The 16,281-nt window shown below is 42.1% G+C and overlaps 2 protein-coding genes across 2 annotated transcripts; both read left to right on the top strand.

The window, feature by feature from the left end:
- The first annotated feature begins 6,511 nt into the window (after positions 1–6,511).
- Positions 6,512–9,124, top strand: LOC115789826 (E3 ubiquitin/ISG15 ligase TRIM25-like). Its single transcript, XM_030743375.1, has 2 exons — positions 6,512–7,555; positions 8,281–9,124. The coding sequence occupies exons 1-2, from the start codon at positions 6,752–6,754 to the stop codon at positions 8,335–8,337; spliced, it is 861 nt and encodes a 286-aa protein (XP_030599235.1). The 5' UTR covers positions 6,512–6,751; the 3' UTR covers positions 8,338–9,124.
- A 4,447-nt stretch (positions 9,125–13,571) lies between these two features.
- LOC115789811 (tripartite motif-containing protein 16-like) lies at positions 13,572–15,920 on the top strand. Its single transcript, XM_030743335.1, has one exon. It carries the CDS (start codon positions 13,579–13,581, stop codon positions 15,256–15,258), a length of 1,680 nt encoding a protein of 559 aa, XP_030599195.1. The 5' UTR covers positions 13,572–13,578; the 3' UTR covers positions 15,259–15,920.
- Positions 15,921–16,281: the final 361 nt, after the last annotated feature.

The raw sequence follows: 16,281 nt of genomic DNA, 5'->3' as shown, positions 1-16,281 counted from the left end.
ATCAACGGCGAGCAGTGTGGAGAGGGTCCACACCTTCAGGTTTCTCGGTGTCCTCATCTCTGCTGATCTCTCTTGGTCAGATAACATCACAGCTGTTATCAAGAAGGCTCAGCAGCGACTTCACTTCCTGAGGGTCCTCAGAAGAACAACTTGGACTCAAACCTGCTGCTGACCTTCTACCGCTCATCCATTGAGAGCCTGCTGACGTACTGTATCACAGTATGGTACGGCAGCTGCACTGAGGCAGACAGGGTCAGGCTTCAGAGGGTAGTCAAGACAGCACAAAGAATCGTTGGCTGCCCTCTCCCCTCCCTGATGGACATCTACACCTCCCGCTGCATCAGCAGAGCCAGGAACATCATCAAGGACAGCTCACACCCTGGCTTTGACCTGTTTGACCTGCTGCCCTCTGGCAGGCGCTACAGGTGCATCAAAGCCAGAACAAACAGACTCAAGAACAGTTTCTTCGCCAGAGCAATCACCACCCTGAACTCAGACACTCACCCACTGTAACTGTGCAACACCCACATCTCTGTGCAATATTATATTATTCATACTGAACAATATCTAACATTCCTATATTGTGTAATATCCAGTATTCATTCACCAAGTGCAATATTCATTCACCAAGTGCAATATTCATCATCTTCATTATTATATGTATACACATATTTACTTTTCTTACAATGTACAGATGCACCAATGTATGTATGTATGTATATATTTTTATACATTCTATTTTTTGTATATTTTACACATTGTTTATTTTCTGTATATCTCTTGATCATATTGATTATACTAGATTATAATATTTTTATAATATTTTTATTTTCATTTTAGAGAGTTTGATTTTCTGTTACATGGCACTGAACAGGAGTGGCCCTCCAATCTCATTGTACATCCTGTATAATGACAATAAAGGCATTCTATTCTATTCTATTCTAATCTTATACTATTGTGACTGTGAATTTAGCAAAGAATTAGACAGAGTTTAATAATGTCATACTTATAATGGATGGACCTGCTTTCTATACTTTCTTATGGCCTGAAAAACAAAAAGAAAACCAGCATTAGTCTTTCATATGTCAGTGTTGTTTAGTGAAGTGGATTAGCTTTTAAATTTAATCAGTCCAAAGTAAATCCTGCATATAAATTGGCCCACATGACAAACAGTAACATGAAACAGTCACTATCTAATAATTTTCCTCAAATTCATTAAAAATGTGGATTGCATCCCTTCAGGATCAAATCCAGTTCCATGATGAAAATCTTACTGCAAACATAAAGAAATGATCACTGATCAGTGCACAGGTAATAGTTATATATGCAGCCTTCTTTCAGCCTTCAGCACAGCTGCTCATATTCACCAAAGCCATGATGTTCAAACCACAGCAGTCAGCACTCGTCCCTCAGATGCATTCCTGCACCTCTTTAGACACAGCTGTTCACATCTGGCCGTCATCCTGGTTAGTTTCCTGTTAAGGCTCATAATGTCTCAGGTATGATCTCAGGTACCTGTGGAAAAAGTCCAGTGAAGAAAGGTCCAATTTTTCCCTGTCAATTAAACAAAATGCCATGAACTGCAGGTCTGTGGGTCAATGATTAAATTTGCACAAACTAAGACAGGACATCAAAATGCCCATAAATATTCTAAGGATGTATTTATTCAATGGCTTTTAGTTATAAATCTTTTATTTTGTTAATCAGCCTGAGAAAAATGAGCTTACAATTTTCATATACCACTAATTTACTAATTTACTAAGTAAGTGGATTTCAATCCACCAAAAGTGAACCTGATTTAATGCACCTAGAGTTAAATATCAGATCAAGCAAAAACTAATATGAGCTTCTGTCTGTCTATGAGTGGGTGTGTGTGTGTGTGTGAGTGTATGAGTGAGTGTGTGTGTGTGTGTGTGTGTGTGTGTGTGTGTGTGTGTGTGTGTGTGTGTGTGTGTGTGTGTGTGTGTGGTGTGTGAGTGTATGAGTGGGTGTGTGTGTGTGTGTGTGTGTGTGTGTGTGAGTGTATGAGTGAGTGTGTGTGTGTGTGTGTGTGTGTGTGTGTGTGTAAGCTGCTTCTTCATTGCAAGTGTTTGTGTTTTTTTAACAAGCTCAGTGTCAGCTTCTCATTTTTCATCCAACTGTAAAGTTAACTTTTGCATTTTGGTCTCAAACTCATCAGAAAATTCAAAATACAAATTTATGTCCTTAAATTAAAATTTGACACACCTTCTATGTGAGCTAAAGTGGAACAAAAAGAACACAAGAAAACAAAAAACAAAGTGAATCTCAAAATATCTAAAAAGAATCATTTTAAAGTTCTCTAGTTATAAACAGCTCTTGGATCAGTTTGTCTGTACCTGTAAAATTACTGCTCAATTCTGACTCCTGTGGCATGAAAATCTGAGGACCTCTGAGGGTCAGAGGTCACAACACCATTGCTTGTTGACCTTACATGCAGCTCACTGCAGGTTTGTCACCTTTGGTCGTCTAAACTGAAATCAGGGCGTGTCCCCCTGAGGCCTCATGGGAATTTATAAGAGAACAATAGTTAGTGTTGGAGGAAGTTTTAATACAAAAATCTCTTTGTCTCTTTAATTCTTCATTTCTCTGTATTCTCTCTTTTTCTTGTCTTTTATGTTTAATACAAAAATCTTTGTCTCTTGAGGCTTTTAAAGGGCTTTAGTTGCTTTTATGGATTCCTGAAGTGAAGATTCTTATGAAAGAACCATATAACCATATGTTATTACTCTCATCAACTTCTACCAGGAGTGCTGTGTCTTTACGTGCGTTTGACCAACCTCTCTATACCAGGAGGACATTGGTAAAAGACAAATGGCCAGTTCACTTCAGAAAAACCAAAGGCCCTCTAAACCTAAAAAACCCCATGAATAGGTTTTTCAGTGGGTTGGCCAGTTTCCACCCAGACGGAGCACCGGCGAGGGGGGGGGGGCGAGGGGGCGGGGAGGCGGGGAAAACGGGGGGGGCGCGGAACGGGAGGGGGGCGCGGAAAGGGGCGCGGAAACGCGGGGGGGGCGCGGAAACGCGGGGGGCGCGGAACGCGGGGGGGGCGCGGAAACGCGGGGGGCGCGGAAACGCGGGGGGGGCGCGGAAACGCGGGGGCGCGGAAACGCGGGGGGGGGGCGCGGAAACGCGGGGGGCGCGGAAACGCGGGGGGGGGCGCGGAAACGCGGGGGGCGCGGAAACGCGGGGGGGGCGCGGAAAACGCTTTTCTCTTAAACTCTTTTTTTTCTCTTAAACTTTTTTTTTCTCTTAAACTCTTTTTTTTCTCTTAAACTCTTTTTTCTCTTAAACCTTTTTCTCTTAAACTCTTTTTTTCTCTTAAACTCTTACACCTGTGTGAAATGGCTCAAATTGCACCTTCCTCCTGTCTTACCACCAGTGACCATTATAATTTGATACAGTTCAATATGCAGATTTAGAAAAGGTCTCAGCCAACCTTTAGGTGAGATTCTGGTCACAGATAGTCTGGAAGTCAGCACTGTCACGAGGAACCTTGAAGCGGCGATTATCGGTGGCCAAATTCATTCATTATTCCCAAGAAACTCAAAAATCACAAATAAAAACATCTGAAAATCAAAAACATTCCTGTTCGATCATGTCGGGCGTCACCAATTGAAGGAATTTAAATAATAAGTGTGTTTGCTGCTGTTTGAGCCTTCAGGTTTCTGCATGTTCGTTTCATTGAACAGCAATGACACCAACAGGAATAAGGAGTCCAATTATTAAATTTAATAAAACCATTTCAAACAGTTTACAGATTAATCTGGTTCAGAATTGTTGGAGCTGTCTGATTCAGTCAGTGCAGCTTCACACAAGTCTGACACCGCTCTCTATCTTAGTTCAACCTTTATACACAGACTTGACACAGTTACACAGTTATTGAAATATGCAAGCATGCAGCAGCTTATCAGGTCCTTCTTCTGTGCCCTTCACTGTCGCCTGTTAACGGCCTCATCTGAGTCCTGTAGACACAAACAATCAGACCAAAACACACATTCTTTTCCAGGAAATCTTCAGCATGTGATTTGTTGTCTCTCTACTATGCAGTCTTATTTCTGTCTGCTGTACAGAGTTATTTCAACACCTTCACCTTGTTGTGAGGATTAATTCTGCAATATGCTACTTGATGCTATATTTCTATTTGAATTGTTATATTTATGGTATGTCTAGTGTGCAGCTTATTGACACTTCTCCCTTCATAACCTAGAAGGCTCTTTTTTCCATGGGAATCCAGACTGTAGGAGATCTGTACCTGGAGGGAGTGGATGTGCTCTCCCACAGTGTGACTTCTTTAAATAGCTGCAGGTCAGGAGCTGTGTCAGATCACACCCCCCTGACTTTGAGGGTGCAGAGCCAGACAAAGTGGATGGCTGTTTAAAATATTCTACTAATCTACTAATAATCTCCTTCATGTCCAGCCCACTCCAGAATATAACTGACTGTAACTGGCAGAATTAAAGCAGAGTAGGAAACTGAACTAGGTGACCATGTCAGAGGAAATCTGAGAAGAAAGCTTTAAATATGCAGACACCTGCTGAGTTAATGTGTGACATCCTTTATCACAGTTTAAGGTACTGCACACATTACAGTACTCAAAGGTAAAATTACATGAAATGCTTTCAGAGATTCTTTCTAGTGTGATAAATGTGGTGTTTTTGTTTTCTGCTATTTTTCTGTCTTGTGGAGTGTGACATAGTTATTGTTGCCTTTCTGTGTAGGGTCAGTGTTGTGTGAAGTGAGGACTACTTTCTTTAACAATGAAGAGACTCCCTCACTGTTTTTGTTGTGTTTGAAAAAGAGGGAGGAGAAAAAAATGTTTTTTTTTTTTTGCTAAAATGTATCAAAACATGTCTCTTCTCAATAAAGATTTTTGAGACAAAAATATTGTTTACAAATGTTCACTAACATGTGCAGCAGTTGCAAAAAGGGAGATTCACAGTAACTCAAGTTGCTTCTAACAGGCAATTAGAAATTGCACTAAGCTAAGTGTGAGGGAGAACTGTGGCATGGATGAAAATAAGCCACCCACCCAAAAATATATGTTCAGATGTTTAAAATGTGTTATTTTCTTTAGTTGTCACAAAACACGCTGAGCTCCAGTCTTAGATTAGACGTAGCAGTTGAAGAGCGGCTGTTCCTCCGTTACACCACAAGGGGGAGTATCTCCAAACAGGAGCCAGTCCAGCAGGGGTAAAGGGGCCGGGCCACTCACTGTAAAGCAGTGCGCCTAGGATGAGCCCAGAGACTGACAACTGTGTAACAATGAACTATGTCTGTATATTTGCAGTGAGCGTCTGTAAAACACAGTGGAGTCTCTGTCATGGTCTGGGGCCACATTTCAGTCAGTGGTGTTGGAGATCCTGTTGGAGACAGCTTCATCTTTCAGCATGACCATGATCCCAAACACACCACCAATGCAGTAAAAGCATATCTGCATAGAAAAACAACAGAAACATCTAAAGAAGAGCTCTGAATGTCCTTCAGGAATCCTGAAGAAGTATTCCCAAAGACTACTTAAAGGAAGTACAGGACAGCTGTACTGAAGAATAAAGGTGGTCATACCAATATTGATTTTACAGCTCATTACAATCTTACAAACTGTTTTTGCCTCATGTATTTTCATGCATGTTTGCAGATTTTTCAATAAATCATTGCATCTATTTTACATTTTCTTAACAAAATATAAAGAACTGATGGGTGGCTCAAGAATTTTGCACAGTTTTCTTCTTTCTTTTCAGGGTTTGCTGCAGAGGATCATCTGCCTCCATCCTCCTCTGTCACTCGTACCCTCTGCAGGTCCTCCTTCACTGCACCCATGAACCTTCTTTATGGATATCCTCTTTTCCTCCTGCCTGGCAGATCCATCCTTTACCAGCCATAAAAGTCCCCACTCTCACATCCACACTCCTGCCTTTCCTCCTCTCTCCTCGCCTCCTAACACAACTTCCCCTTCTTCTCTTCATCTTCAGCCAACTGTAGCACGTTGTTAACCCCCTCCCCCCACACACAGATGAACACACACACACACCACACACACACACACACACACACACACACACACTGCTGGGATTTATTTTTTCACACTTCTGTATTCATTATTAGAAAAATGTGTCTGGATTTAAAATTTGGATTGGTGAACAGATTTTCTCCTAATGACCTAATGGCTCATGAGTTTACCAACTTTCATCATGAACTGTGACAGAATTATATTGTGTCATGTAATGTTAAACTTTGGTGGTAAATCGCAGTCATAGATCAGCTGCTAACCTTATTGTGCTCTTCTTCTCAAACCCTCACTCACTATTTAAGCTCAAACAGCCACTGATCTGTGTGGGACAAAGCAGAAATGAGTCCTTCCCTCTTTTTCATGCTGTTTTCTAGAGATCAGAACAGCGTTTCCCTGAAAGCGAAACTATTTGAAAGAGGAGCGCAGAACGGAGCGTTTTCGCTGCGCACATGCGCACTACGGTTGCAACTCCACAGCGCCCACTTGTGGCTTTACGACGGGAACTACAAGGTTTTCAACCTCTCGCAGTTCGGTGTAAACGGCGATCGTTTTTAAAACCTTTCCGTCTGAACACGTTACTTTACGAAAACGGAAAAACGACACCGTTTTCTCTCGTTCTGGTGTAAACGGGACATTCCAGAGCAGCAGGTGGAAAAGAGGAAGGAGAGCTCAGTCTTGGTTTCTTCTATGAGAAAGTGAAACTTTCACATTCTCAGAGGGGAAATGGCGCAGCGAGGATTTCAGATGAACCAGGACAAACTCTGCTGTTCGATCTGTTTGGATCTGCTGAAGGATCCGGTGACTCTTCCCTGTGGACACAACTACTGTATGAACTGTATTAAAGGCTGCTGGGATGGAGAGGATCAGAAGCACACCCACAGCTGTCCTCAGTGCAGACAGACCTTCATACCGAGGCCTGCTCTGGGGAAAAACACCATGTTAGCAGAGTTGGTGGAGGAGATGAAGAAGACTGGACTCCACGCTGCTCCTGCTGATCACTGCTATGCTGGACCTGGAGATGTGAGCTGTGATTTCTGCACTGGGAGGAAGCTGAAAGCCATCAAGTCCTGTCTGCAGTGTCTGGTCTCTTACTGTGAGCAGCACCTCCAGCCTCACTATGAATCTTCAGCCTTTGAGAAACACAAGCTGGTTGATTCTTCTAAAAGGCTGAAGGAAAATATCTGCTCTCATCACGATGAGGTGATGAAGATCTTCTGCCGCACTGATCAGCAGTGTATCTGTTATCTGTGCTCCATGGATGAACATCGAGGCCACGACACAGTTTCAGCTGCAGCAGAAAGGAAAGAGAAGCAGAGAGAGCTCGGGGTGAGTCAGCAACACCTCCAGCAGAGAATTAAAGAAAAGGAGAAAGACATGAAGGTGCTTCAGCAGGAGGCGGAGGCCATCAATCAGTCTGCTGATGAAGCCGTGAAGGACAGTGAGAAGATCGTCACCGATCTCATCCAGCTCATTGTGAAGAGAAGCTCTGATTTGAAGCAGCAGATCAGATCTAAGCAGGATAAAGAGGTGAGTCGAGTCAGAGAGCTTCAGGAGAAGCTGCAACAGGAGCTCAATGACCTGAGGAGGAACCACACTGAGCTGGGTCAGCTCTCACACACACCAGATCACATCCAGTTCCTGCAGAGTTACCCTCTGCTGTCGTCTGTCAGTGAACCCACAAACACACTCAGCACTGATACTCACACTCTGAGGTACTTTGATGATGTGACAGTGGTTCTGTCAGAGGTCAGAGAGGAACTACAGGATATTCTTAAAGAACGATGGACCAAGATCTCACTGACAGTGACTGAGGCTGATGTTCTACTGCCACAACCTGAACCCACAACCAGAGCTGAATTCTTACAGTATTCACGCCGACTCACACTGGATCCAAACACTGCACACACACAGCTGTTATTATCTGAAGGAAACAGAAAAGCTACAGAGATGAGAGAAGAACAGTTATATCCTGATCATCCAGACAGATTCATCCAAGTACAGCAGGTTCTGAGCAGAGAGAGTCTGACTGGACGCTGCTACTGGGAGGTGGAGGTGGAGGTGGAGGTGGAGGTGGAGGAGGAGGAAACATGGTTCACTTCGTTTACAGTAGCAGTAACATACAAGGATATTAGCAGAACAAAATTTCCTGAAAGTGTATTTGGATGTAATAACAGATCTTGGGCTGTAATAAACTCTACTAAATTCCTTCACAACAATATCAGCACTTCCATCTCAGGTCCTCTGTCTTCCAGAGTCGGAGTGTATCTGGATCACAGAGCAGGGATTCTGTCCTTCTACAGCGTCTCTGAAACCAGTGAAACCATGAGGCTCCTCCACAGAGTCCAGACCACATTCACTGAGCCGCTCTATGCTGGATTAGCTGTTTATGGTTATGAGAGCTCTGTTAAATTGTGTGAGCCCAAGTAAACAGATTTTATATAAACCAACAACAACAATCAGCTCAAATGCTGATTTAATCCAAACAGCAGACTCATCTGTCCACATGTTTAAATGTAAATGTCTGGATTAATGCAGCTTAATATCATCAAACTGATTTCTTTAGGATGTGAGGGTATTTGTAGGGAAATGATCTGCTGGTGCTGCTGATGTTATTAATTATTACTGTTGATGACTCTGCTGGAAGTTCTTTAGTTTCACAGTTTTAACCAAACATGGAGTTTGTATCATTTGTTTCTTCTGGGCTAAAGAGGAGAAACACAAACCTTTGATCAGCTCTTAGGTCTTTATTTTTAATCATATTAATTTTACTGTGATAACTGAAGTTTGTCTATTTTGCTCCTGTACTCAGACTTACTACACATTTACTGTTTGTACAGTTGCAGAAATCTAATGTCACAGAATGATGGTTCTCACTCTCAGCTGAATCTGAAACTCTTGATTTGTACATTTTGTGTAATGTGTGTGCAGTCGGGGCCAGGCCTGAGTTCACCTTCAGTTGGAGCGCACATTAACAGAGAAGCTGTTTGGTCTGAAACACTCAGGTTTCAGGTGATACTGAATGGACTCTGATTCTGTTAGCTGCAGGTTCTCAGCACGGCCTGACTGTCAGCTTTCTGTTTTCTGTTGTACTGATGATTTTCACTCATTAAAAGATTATAATAATGCTTTCAGCTGTTGTTAATGTTGGATTTCCTGTTGATGATGTGCATCCCTGTCACCTCAGTTTTAGATTAGCATTAAAAAAGTTTAACAATTGTATCTGAAGTCACATGAAGCCTTTTCTGCAGCTCTGTAAAAATGTTTCAGTAATTTGTGTGCACTATAGAAACAGATCAGTTTTAGTGAGTGAAAAGTTTCCTTAATGCTTTAAGATCTCACTGTTTAAAATCTGCAGACCTTATTCAAAGCTTTAACCTCTTCCTTAAAAGTCACCCTCACAGCTGCTGCAGACGTATGTGCTTCCTGCCTGATTCAGTAACTCTGCAGGTCTGTGAGGATGTAAATAGGAAGAGATGGACTGAGGCTGAGACACAGAAAATAAAGCTAAGAGGAGAGGAAACAATAAATCAACACAATGATAAAGTAAATTAATGTGAGGGTCGTGTACACTGGTGTGTCATACTGGGAAAACTGATCTGATGTTTTCAGCAGCACCTCTGAACCTCCTGCTGTGACACATCAAACTGAGAGCTGCACCGTCAGGGAGGGAAAACTGAGCCAAGGGTGACCCCTGCTGGTTACAAATATATGAGCAACAAATTCAGCAAAAGCGATCATAAAACCTGAGAGTAAATACTTGAAATTTTTCATGAAACTTTTTCTTTTCTTTCTTTCTTTTTTTTCCTTTTTTTTTAAACACGTCAGTGTCGTAAATGAAAGAAAAAACTATCACAACACTCCAGAACTGTACAATTGTAACAGTACTAATTTAATGAGTCAACTACTTGCAGATTGACTTCGTGTGTCACCTGCATTTGGTAGTTTGGGTGCGCATGCGCATCGGCAGGACTCCAAGTGATGTTGATGGTGCATTTATGGATGAGGCTACAAAACAGAAACATTACAGAAAGGACCTCCGTGTCCTCTGAGACAGAGCGGGAGAAAAAGAGAAGATTAGAGGAAGAAAAAGACAAAGGTATGAAGACAAAGGTGTGTTTCAACTAGTAATTACAGTCTGTTTAGTTGGTAACCAACTCCAAACAGTTTGTAGCTAGCTGTCGCTAACTGGCTAGGTATGCTCTGGATGCAGACTGAGACTGGTGTCTCTGTCATGTCCTCCTGTGTCAGTGACCTCAGTGCTGAAGCGTTTCTAGTTAATATACATTAATGCTTGTATCTTACTGTGATGGTCCTGGGTTTATGACCCAGTGTTTTCAGTTTTTGGACTTTCAGTTTTCTATTGTTTCAGGTTCCTGTTTGATTCCTAGTTTGTCTTTTTGCAGTCTTGAATTTTGTGGCTTTTCCTGTAATTCCTGGTTGGTTTCTTTGTTTCTGTCCTTCTTAGTTTTATCTGAGTTCTGTTCTTGGCTGTTGTTCACTCTGCATTGAATCCTGTTTCAGTTCTCTGGGTTCCTCTGTGTTCTCGTCTGTTTGGTGTTTTATTGTTTCTGGTTTGTTCTCCTGTTAAAGTGGATTTAGTCCTGGTCTCTGTTCCTCCGTTGGTGTTCCTTCTTCTTGTGTCTAGTTGTCTGTGTTGTGTTCTTGTTCCTCTAGTGTAGGTGTTGTAGTCCCTCAGTGTGTGTCTGCTTCCCTGTGTTGTCAGGTCAGCATTAGTTTCCCTGTTTATTTCCTGTTTTACTTTGACAGTCCTTTGTATCCTGTTCTTTGTATTCAGTTTTGCTTCCTTGTCTTGTTCAGTTATCTCCCTGATAATCTCATGTATGTATATTATCTGTGTCCTCCTGTTCTTTGACGTGTCCTCTCACTCAGGTAGTGTGTTTCCTGGTTCAGAGTTTCCTTGTGTATTCCTAGTTGTTGACTTATTAGCTCCAGTTGAGCTTTCCTAGTTTCCTTGTACCTGATGTGAAACCTGAAATAAAGCTTTTTTATTTCTGAGTTCATGCTTTACCTCCAGAGTCCTGCGTTTGGGTCCTTATCCTGCCTGCAGAATGGTGACACTTATATGTCAGTGTTGTTAAATATTGACAAGGTTCAGTGGATGGGAAATGCTGGCTGTGCATATCTTGGCTTTATTCATACATGTTCAGACATAGCTGTGCATTTGTGAGCTGGTGGTTTAATCCGACTGGTTTACTCACTGGTCAGGTTGCCTGGATAAACTAGTGAACCTCGCTTTCATGCCTCATTTGTGGTCTTGTGGTGCCACCGTGCCATTTTGTTGTATAACAGCATAATAACACATTTACTGCACATCTTTTGGTGCTGTGTCCAGTTGCTGACCACTTGTATTTGATATTATTCCACTGATGCTCAGCAATTCTGTATGCTGCAGACTGATACTGTATTACAAATGCCTTATATTTACTAGTATGTATTTAGGTGCATAGTTTGCATAGTTATGCACAACTATACATCTTTTGGATGATAACAGCATGTCCAACATGTCCAAAAGCAGGTCAAACATCTTAAATCACATATTTCCTGAAAAGCCTATGTACTCTAGATTATATATGACATGCACCACGCTCCTCAATGTCATGGACATGACATAGTTTTATAATGTGTATCATACTAAAATACATTGTTTTTCAACAGGCTTGTGTACATGGGGCTGAGCAATGTATCCCAAAAAATTAATATTCAAATTAATATGTTTGCATCTGAATGTCTGTTTATAAATGTCTCATTTTTGTAGTACTATAACCATAAGACACATTCCCATAAAAACATGTGCAGTCATGTGTGTGTTCCAGTTAACATAAAGTGCTGCTTCAGTTTAAACATTTAACAAATTTATGTCACTACTTTATTATAGCTCATAAACTTTATTTCATTGATAAGAAGCAGATTTTATAGAGCAGTGCAAAGTTTACAGTTCATTACTGGAAACTCAAACTCAAACCCCACCAGTCACATGACCCCCTGAGCGAGCACTCGGTGACAGCAGGAAGGAAAAACCTTCATTTAACAGGAAGGAACCTCCAGCAGAACCAGGCTGGGGGGGGGGGTCAGACAGACGAGACAAAAGGCAAACTAAAGGAGAAAGAGCCAGAGGTTAATAATGACTAAAAATTAAACACAGTGATGTATAAACACAAAGGGAGTGAAGAAGAAACACTCAGTGCATCATGGGAAGCCCCCAGCAGCCTAGGCCTACTGCAGCCTGACTAATGGAGGGTTCAGGATCAGCTGACCCAGCCCATCTATAAGATTTATTATCTTTACTTATTTTCTTTGTTGCTTTGTTATTTTCCTAGATGGGTTCATTTGGATCCTTCCTAAAAAACTGATGAAAATCAGAAAAACTGAGCAGCAACATGTCTCATGTCTCTGGCTGCTTTGCTTCTTCGGTTTTCTCTGCTTTGTGATTGTTTTCCCACCTTCATTTGTTTCACCTTTGTTCAGGTACTGTGTGTGTGTGTGTTTCTGTTTGTGTGTGTGTGTGTGTGTGTGTGTGTGTGTGTGTGTGTGTGTGTGTGTGTGTAAACTCTGCACTGCACAGGAGGGAAAACTGAGCTAAGGGAGACACCTGGTGGTGAAAGAACAACATGACAAATAAACCTGACAACAGGAGAGGAACAAATATTTGAAATGACTCCTTTAATTTTCCCGTTCCATGGTCAGCTCCCTCTCTAAAGGACCAGAGACTTCATGGTAAAATGACAAGTTTGATAAAGAGGGTAATGTGCTCTCTGCTCCTATACATACACCATACTTTACACTTTACACCACACTGTAAGACCTCTGTCATACTGGCAAATGCACCTGACATCTGCACCATGTGACGTGGAATCGTAGCTGATTGGAGGCCAAACTCACCCTGATTCCTGCTTTTAATCCATTCTCAATCAGTCCAGTGTTCAAAAACAAAACAGTGAAAAAGTCCTTTTTAGCTTTGTGATTGTGGAGAACTGTGTGAAGCTATGCAGAGGTTCATGCAGAGGTTCGTGCAGAGGTGCAGGCAGAGGTTCATTTGAAGTGGAAACAGAGTGAGAGGCCTAACGGTTCCTCACCAACATATAAACTGATAATTCCATAACTTTGGAAACAACCTGAATCAAAGTCAGATGATAACATCTGTTGACTTTAAGATTAAAGATTTATTTTTAGTAATTATTTAGTAAGGAGACAGTTAAAACACAGGCGTAGATCAAGCTGCTCCTCTGATATTCATCTTCACTTACATACACTAACTCTGATTCACTGATCTTTGTGGCACAGAGAAGAAATCAGCTCCTCCTCCTCCTCCTTCTTCCTGCTTTCCAGAACAGACACTCCCATTCAGTCCACATATTTCTTGTGGCTGCACCTATCACAGATCTGCACGATTATAGATGGGTGTAACCAACATGCTGTGCTCTCAAATCCCATTCACTGCATGTGAGTAGGTGAACAGGAAGAAGGAGAGTGAGTTTTATTTCTTTCAAAGTGAAACTATTTTTTAACAGTCACGGTCTGCAGGAATTAAAATGGCGCAGCGAGGATTTCAGATGAACCAGGACAAACTCTGCTGTTCGATCTGTTTGGATCTGCTGAAGGATCCGGTGACTCTTCCCTGTGGACACAACTACTGTATGAACTGTATTAAAGGCTGCTGGGATGGAGAGGATCAGAAGCACACCCACAGCTGTCCTCAGTGCAGACAGACCTTCATACCGAGGCCTGCTCTGGGGAAAAACTCCATGTTAGCAGAGTTGGTGGAGGAGATGAAGAAGACTGGACTCCAAGCTGCTCCTGCTGATCACTGCTATGCTGGACCTGGAGATGTGAGCTGTGATGTCTGCACTGGGAGGAAGCTGAAAGCCATCAAGTCCTGTCTGCAGTGTCTGGTCTCTTACTGTGAGCAGCACCTCCAGCCTCACTATGAATCTTCAGCCTTTGAGAAACACAAGCTGGTTGATTCTTCTAAAAGGCTGAAGGAAAATATCTGCTCTCATCACGATGAGGTGATGAAGATCTTCTGCCGCACTGATCAGCAGTGTATCTGTTATCTGTGCTCCATGGATGAACATCGAGGCCACGACACAGTTTCAGCTGCAGCAGAAAGGAAAGAGAAGCAGAGAGAGCTCGGGGTGAGTCAGCAAGACCTCCAGCAGAGAATTAAAGAAAAGGAGAAAGACATGAAGGTGCTTCAGCAGGAGGTGGAGGCCATCAATCAGTCTGCTGATAAAGCCGTGAAGGACAGTGAGAAGATCGTCACCGATCTCATCCAGCTCATTGTGAAGAGAAGCTCTGATTTGAAGCAGCAGATCAGATCTAAGCAGGATAAAGAGGTGAGTCGAGTCAGAGAGCTTCAGGAGAAGCTGCAACAGGAGCTCAATGACCTGAGGAGGAACCACACTGAGCTGGGTCAGCTCTCACACACACCAGATCACATCCAGTTCCTGCAGAGTTACCCTCTGCTGTCGTCTGTCAGTGAACCCACAAACACACTCAGCACTGATACTCACACTCTGAGGTACTTTGATGATGTGACAGTGGTTCTGTCAGAGGTCAGAGAGGAACTACAGGATATTCTTAAAGAACGATGGACCAAGATCTCACTGACAGTGACTGAGGCTGATGTTCTACTGCCACAACCTGAACCCACAACCAGAGCTGAATTCTTACAGTATTCACGCCGACTCACACTGGATCCAAACACTGCACACACACAGCTGTTATTATCTGAAGGAAACAGAAAAGCTACATTGATGAGAGAAGAACAGTTATATCCTGATCATCCAGACAGATTCAGCCAAAAACAGCAGGTTCTGAGCAGAGAGAGTCTGACTGGACGCTGCTACTGGGAGGTGGAGGTGGAGGAAACATTGTTCCCTTCGTTTACAGTAGCAGTAACATACAAGGATATTAGCAGAACAAAACTTCCTGAAAGTGAATTTGGATGTAATAACAGATCTTGGGCTGTATTAAACTCTACTGAATTCCTTCACAACAATATCAGCACTTCCATCTCAGGTCCTCTGTCTTCCAGAGTCGGAGTGTATCTGGATCACAGAGCAGGGATTCTGTCCTTCTACAGAGTCTCTGAAACCAGTGAAACCATGAGGCTCCTCCACAGAGTCCAGACCACATTCACTGAGCCGCTCTATGCTGGATTAGCTGTTTATGGTTATGGCAGATCTGTTAAATTGTGTGAGCTCAAGTAAACAGATTTTATATAAACCAACAACAACAATCAGCTCAAATGCTGATTTAATCCAAACAGCAGACTCATCTGTCCACATGTTTAAATGTAAATGTCTGGATTAATGCAGCTTAATATCATCAAACTGATTTCTTTAGGATGTGAGGGTATTTGTAGGGAAATGATCTGCTGGTGCTGCTGATGTTATTAATTATTACTGTTGATGACTCTGCTGGAAGTTCTTTAGTTTCACAGTTTTAACCAAACATGGAGTTTGTATCATTTGTTTCTTCTGGGCTAAAGAGGAGAAACACAAACCTTTGATCAGCTCTTAGGTTTTTATTTTTAATCATATTAATTTTACTGTGATAACTGAAGTTTGTCTATTTTGCTCCTGTACTGAGACTTACTACACATTTACTGTTTGTACAGTTGCAGAAATCTAATGTCACAGAATGATGGTTCTCACTCTCAGCTGAATCTGAAACTCTTGATTTGTACATTTTGTGTAATGTGTGTGCAGTCGGGGCCAGGCCTGAGTTCACCTTCAGTTGGAGCGCACATTAACAGAGAAGCTGTTTGGTCTGAAACACTCAGGTTTCAGGTGATACTGAATGGACTCTGATTCTGTTAGCTGCAGGTTCTCAGCACGGCCTGACTGTCAGCTTTCTGTTTTCTGTTGTACTGATGATTTTCACTCATTAAAGGTTTATAATAATGCTTTCAGCTGTTGTTAATGTTGGATTTCCTGTTGATGATGTGCATCCCTGTCACCTCAGTTTTAGATTAGCATTAAAAAAGTTTAACAATTGTATCTGAAGTCACATGAAGCCTTTTCTGCAGCTCTGTAAAAATGTTTCAGTAATTTGTGTGCACTATAGAAACAGATCAGTTTTAGTGAGTGAAAAGTTTCCTTAATGCTTTAAGATCTCACTGTTTAAAATCTGCAGACCTTATTCAAAGCTTTAACCTCTTCCTTAAAAGTCACCCTCACAGCTGCTGCAGACGTATGTGCTTCCTGCCTGATTCAGTAACTCTGCAGGTC

This window comes from Archocentrus centrarchus, chromosome 12, assembly GCF_007364275.1.
Source record: "Archocentrus centrarchus isolate MPI-CPG fArcCen1 chromosome 12, fArcCen1, whole genome shotgun sequence".
Taxonomy (NCBI): domain Eukaryota; kingdom Metazoa; phylum Chordata; class Actinopteri; order Cichliformes; family Cichlidae; genus Archocentrus; species Archocentrus centrarchus.
Note: the sequence above shows the minus strand (reverse complement) of the source record. Positions and strands in the feature narration are given on the sequence as shown.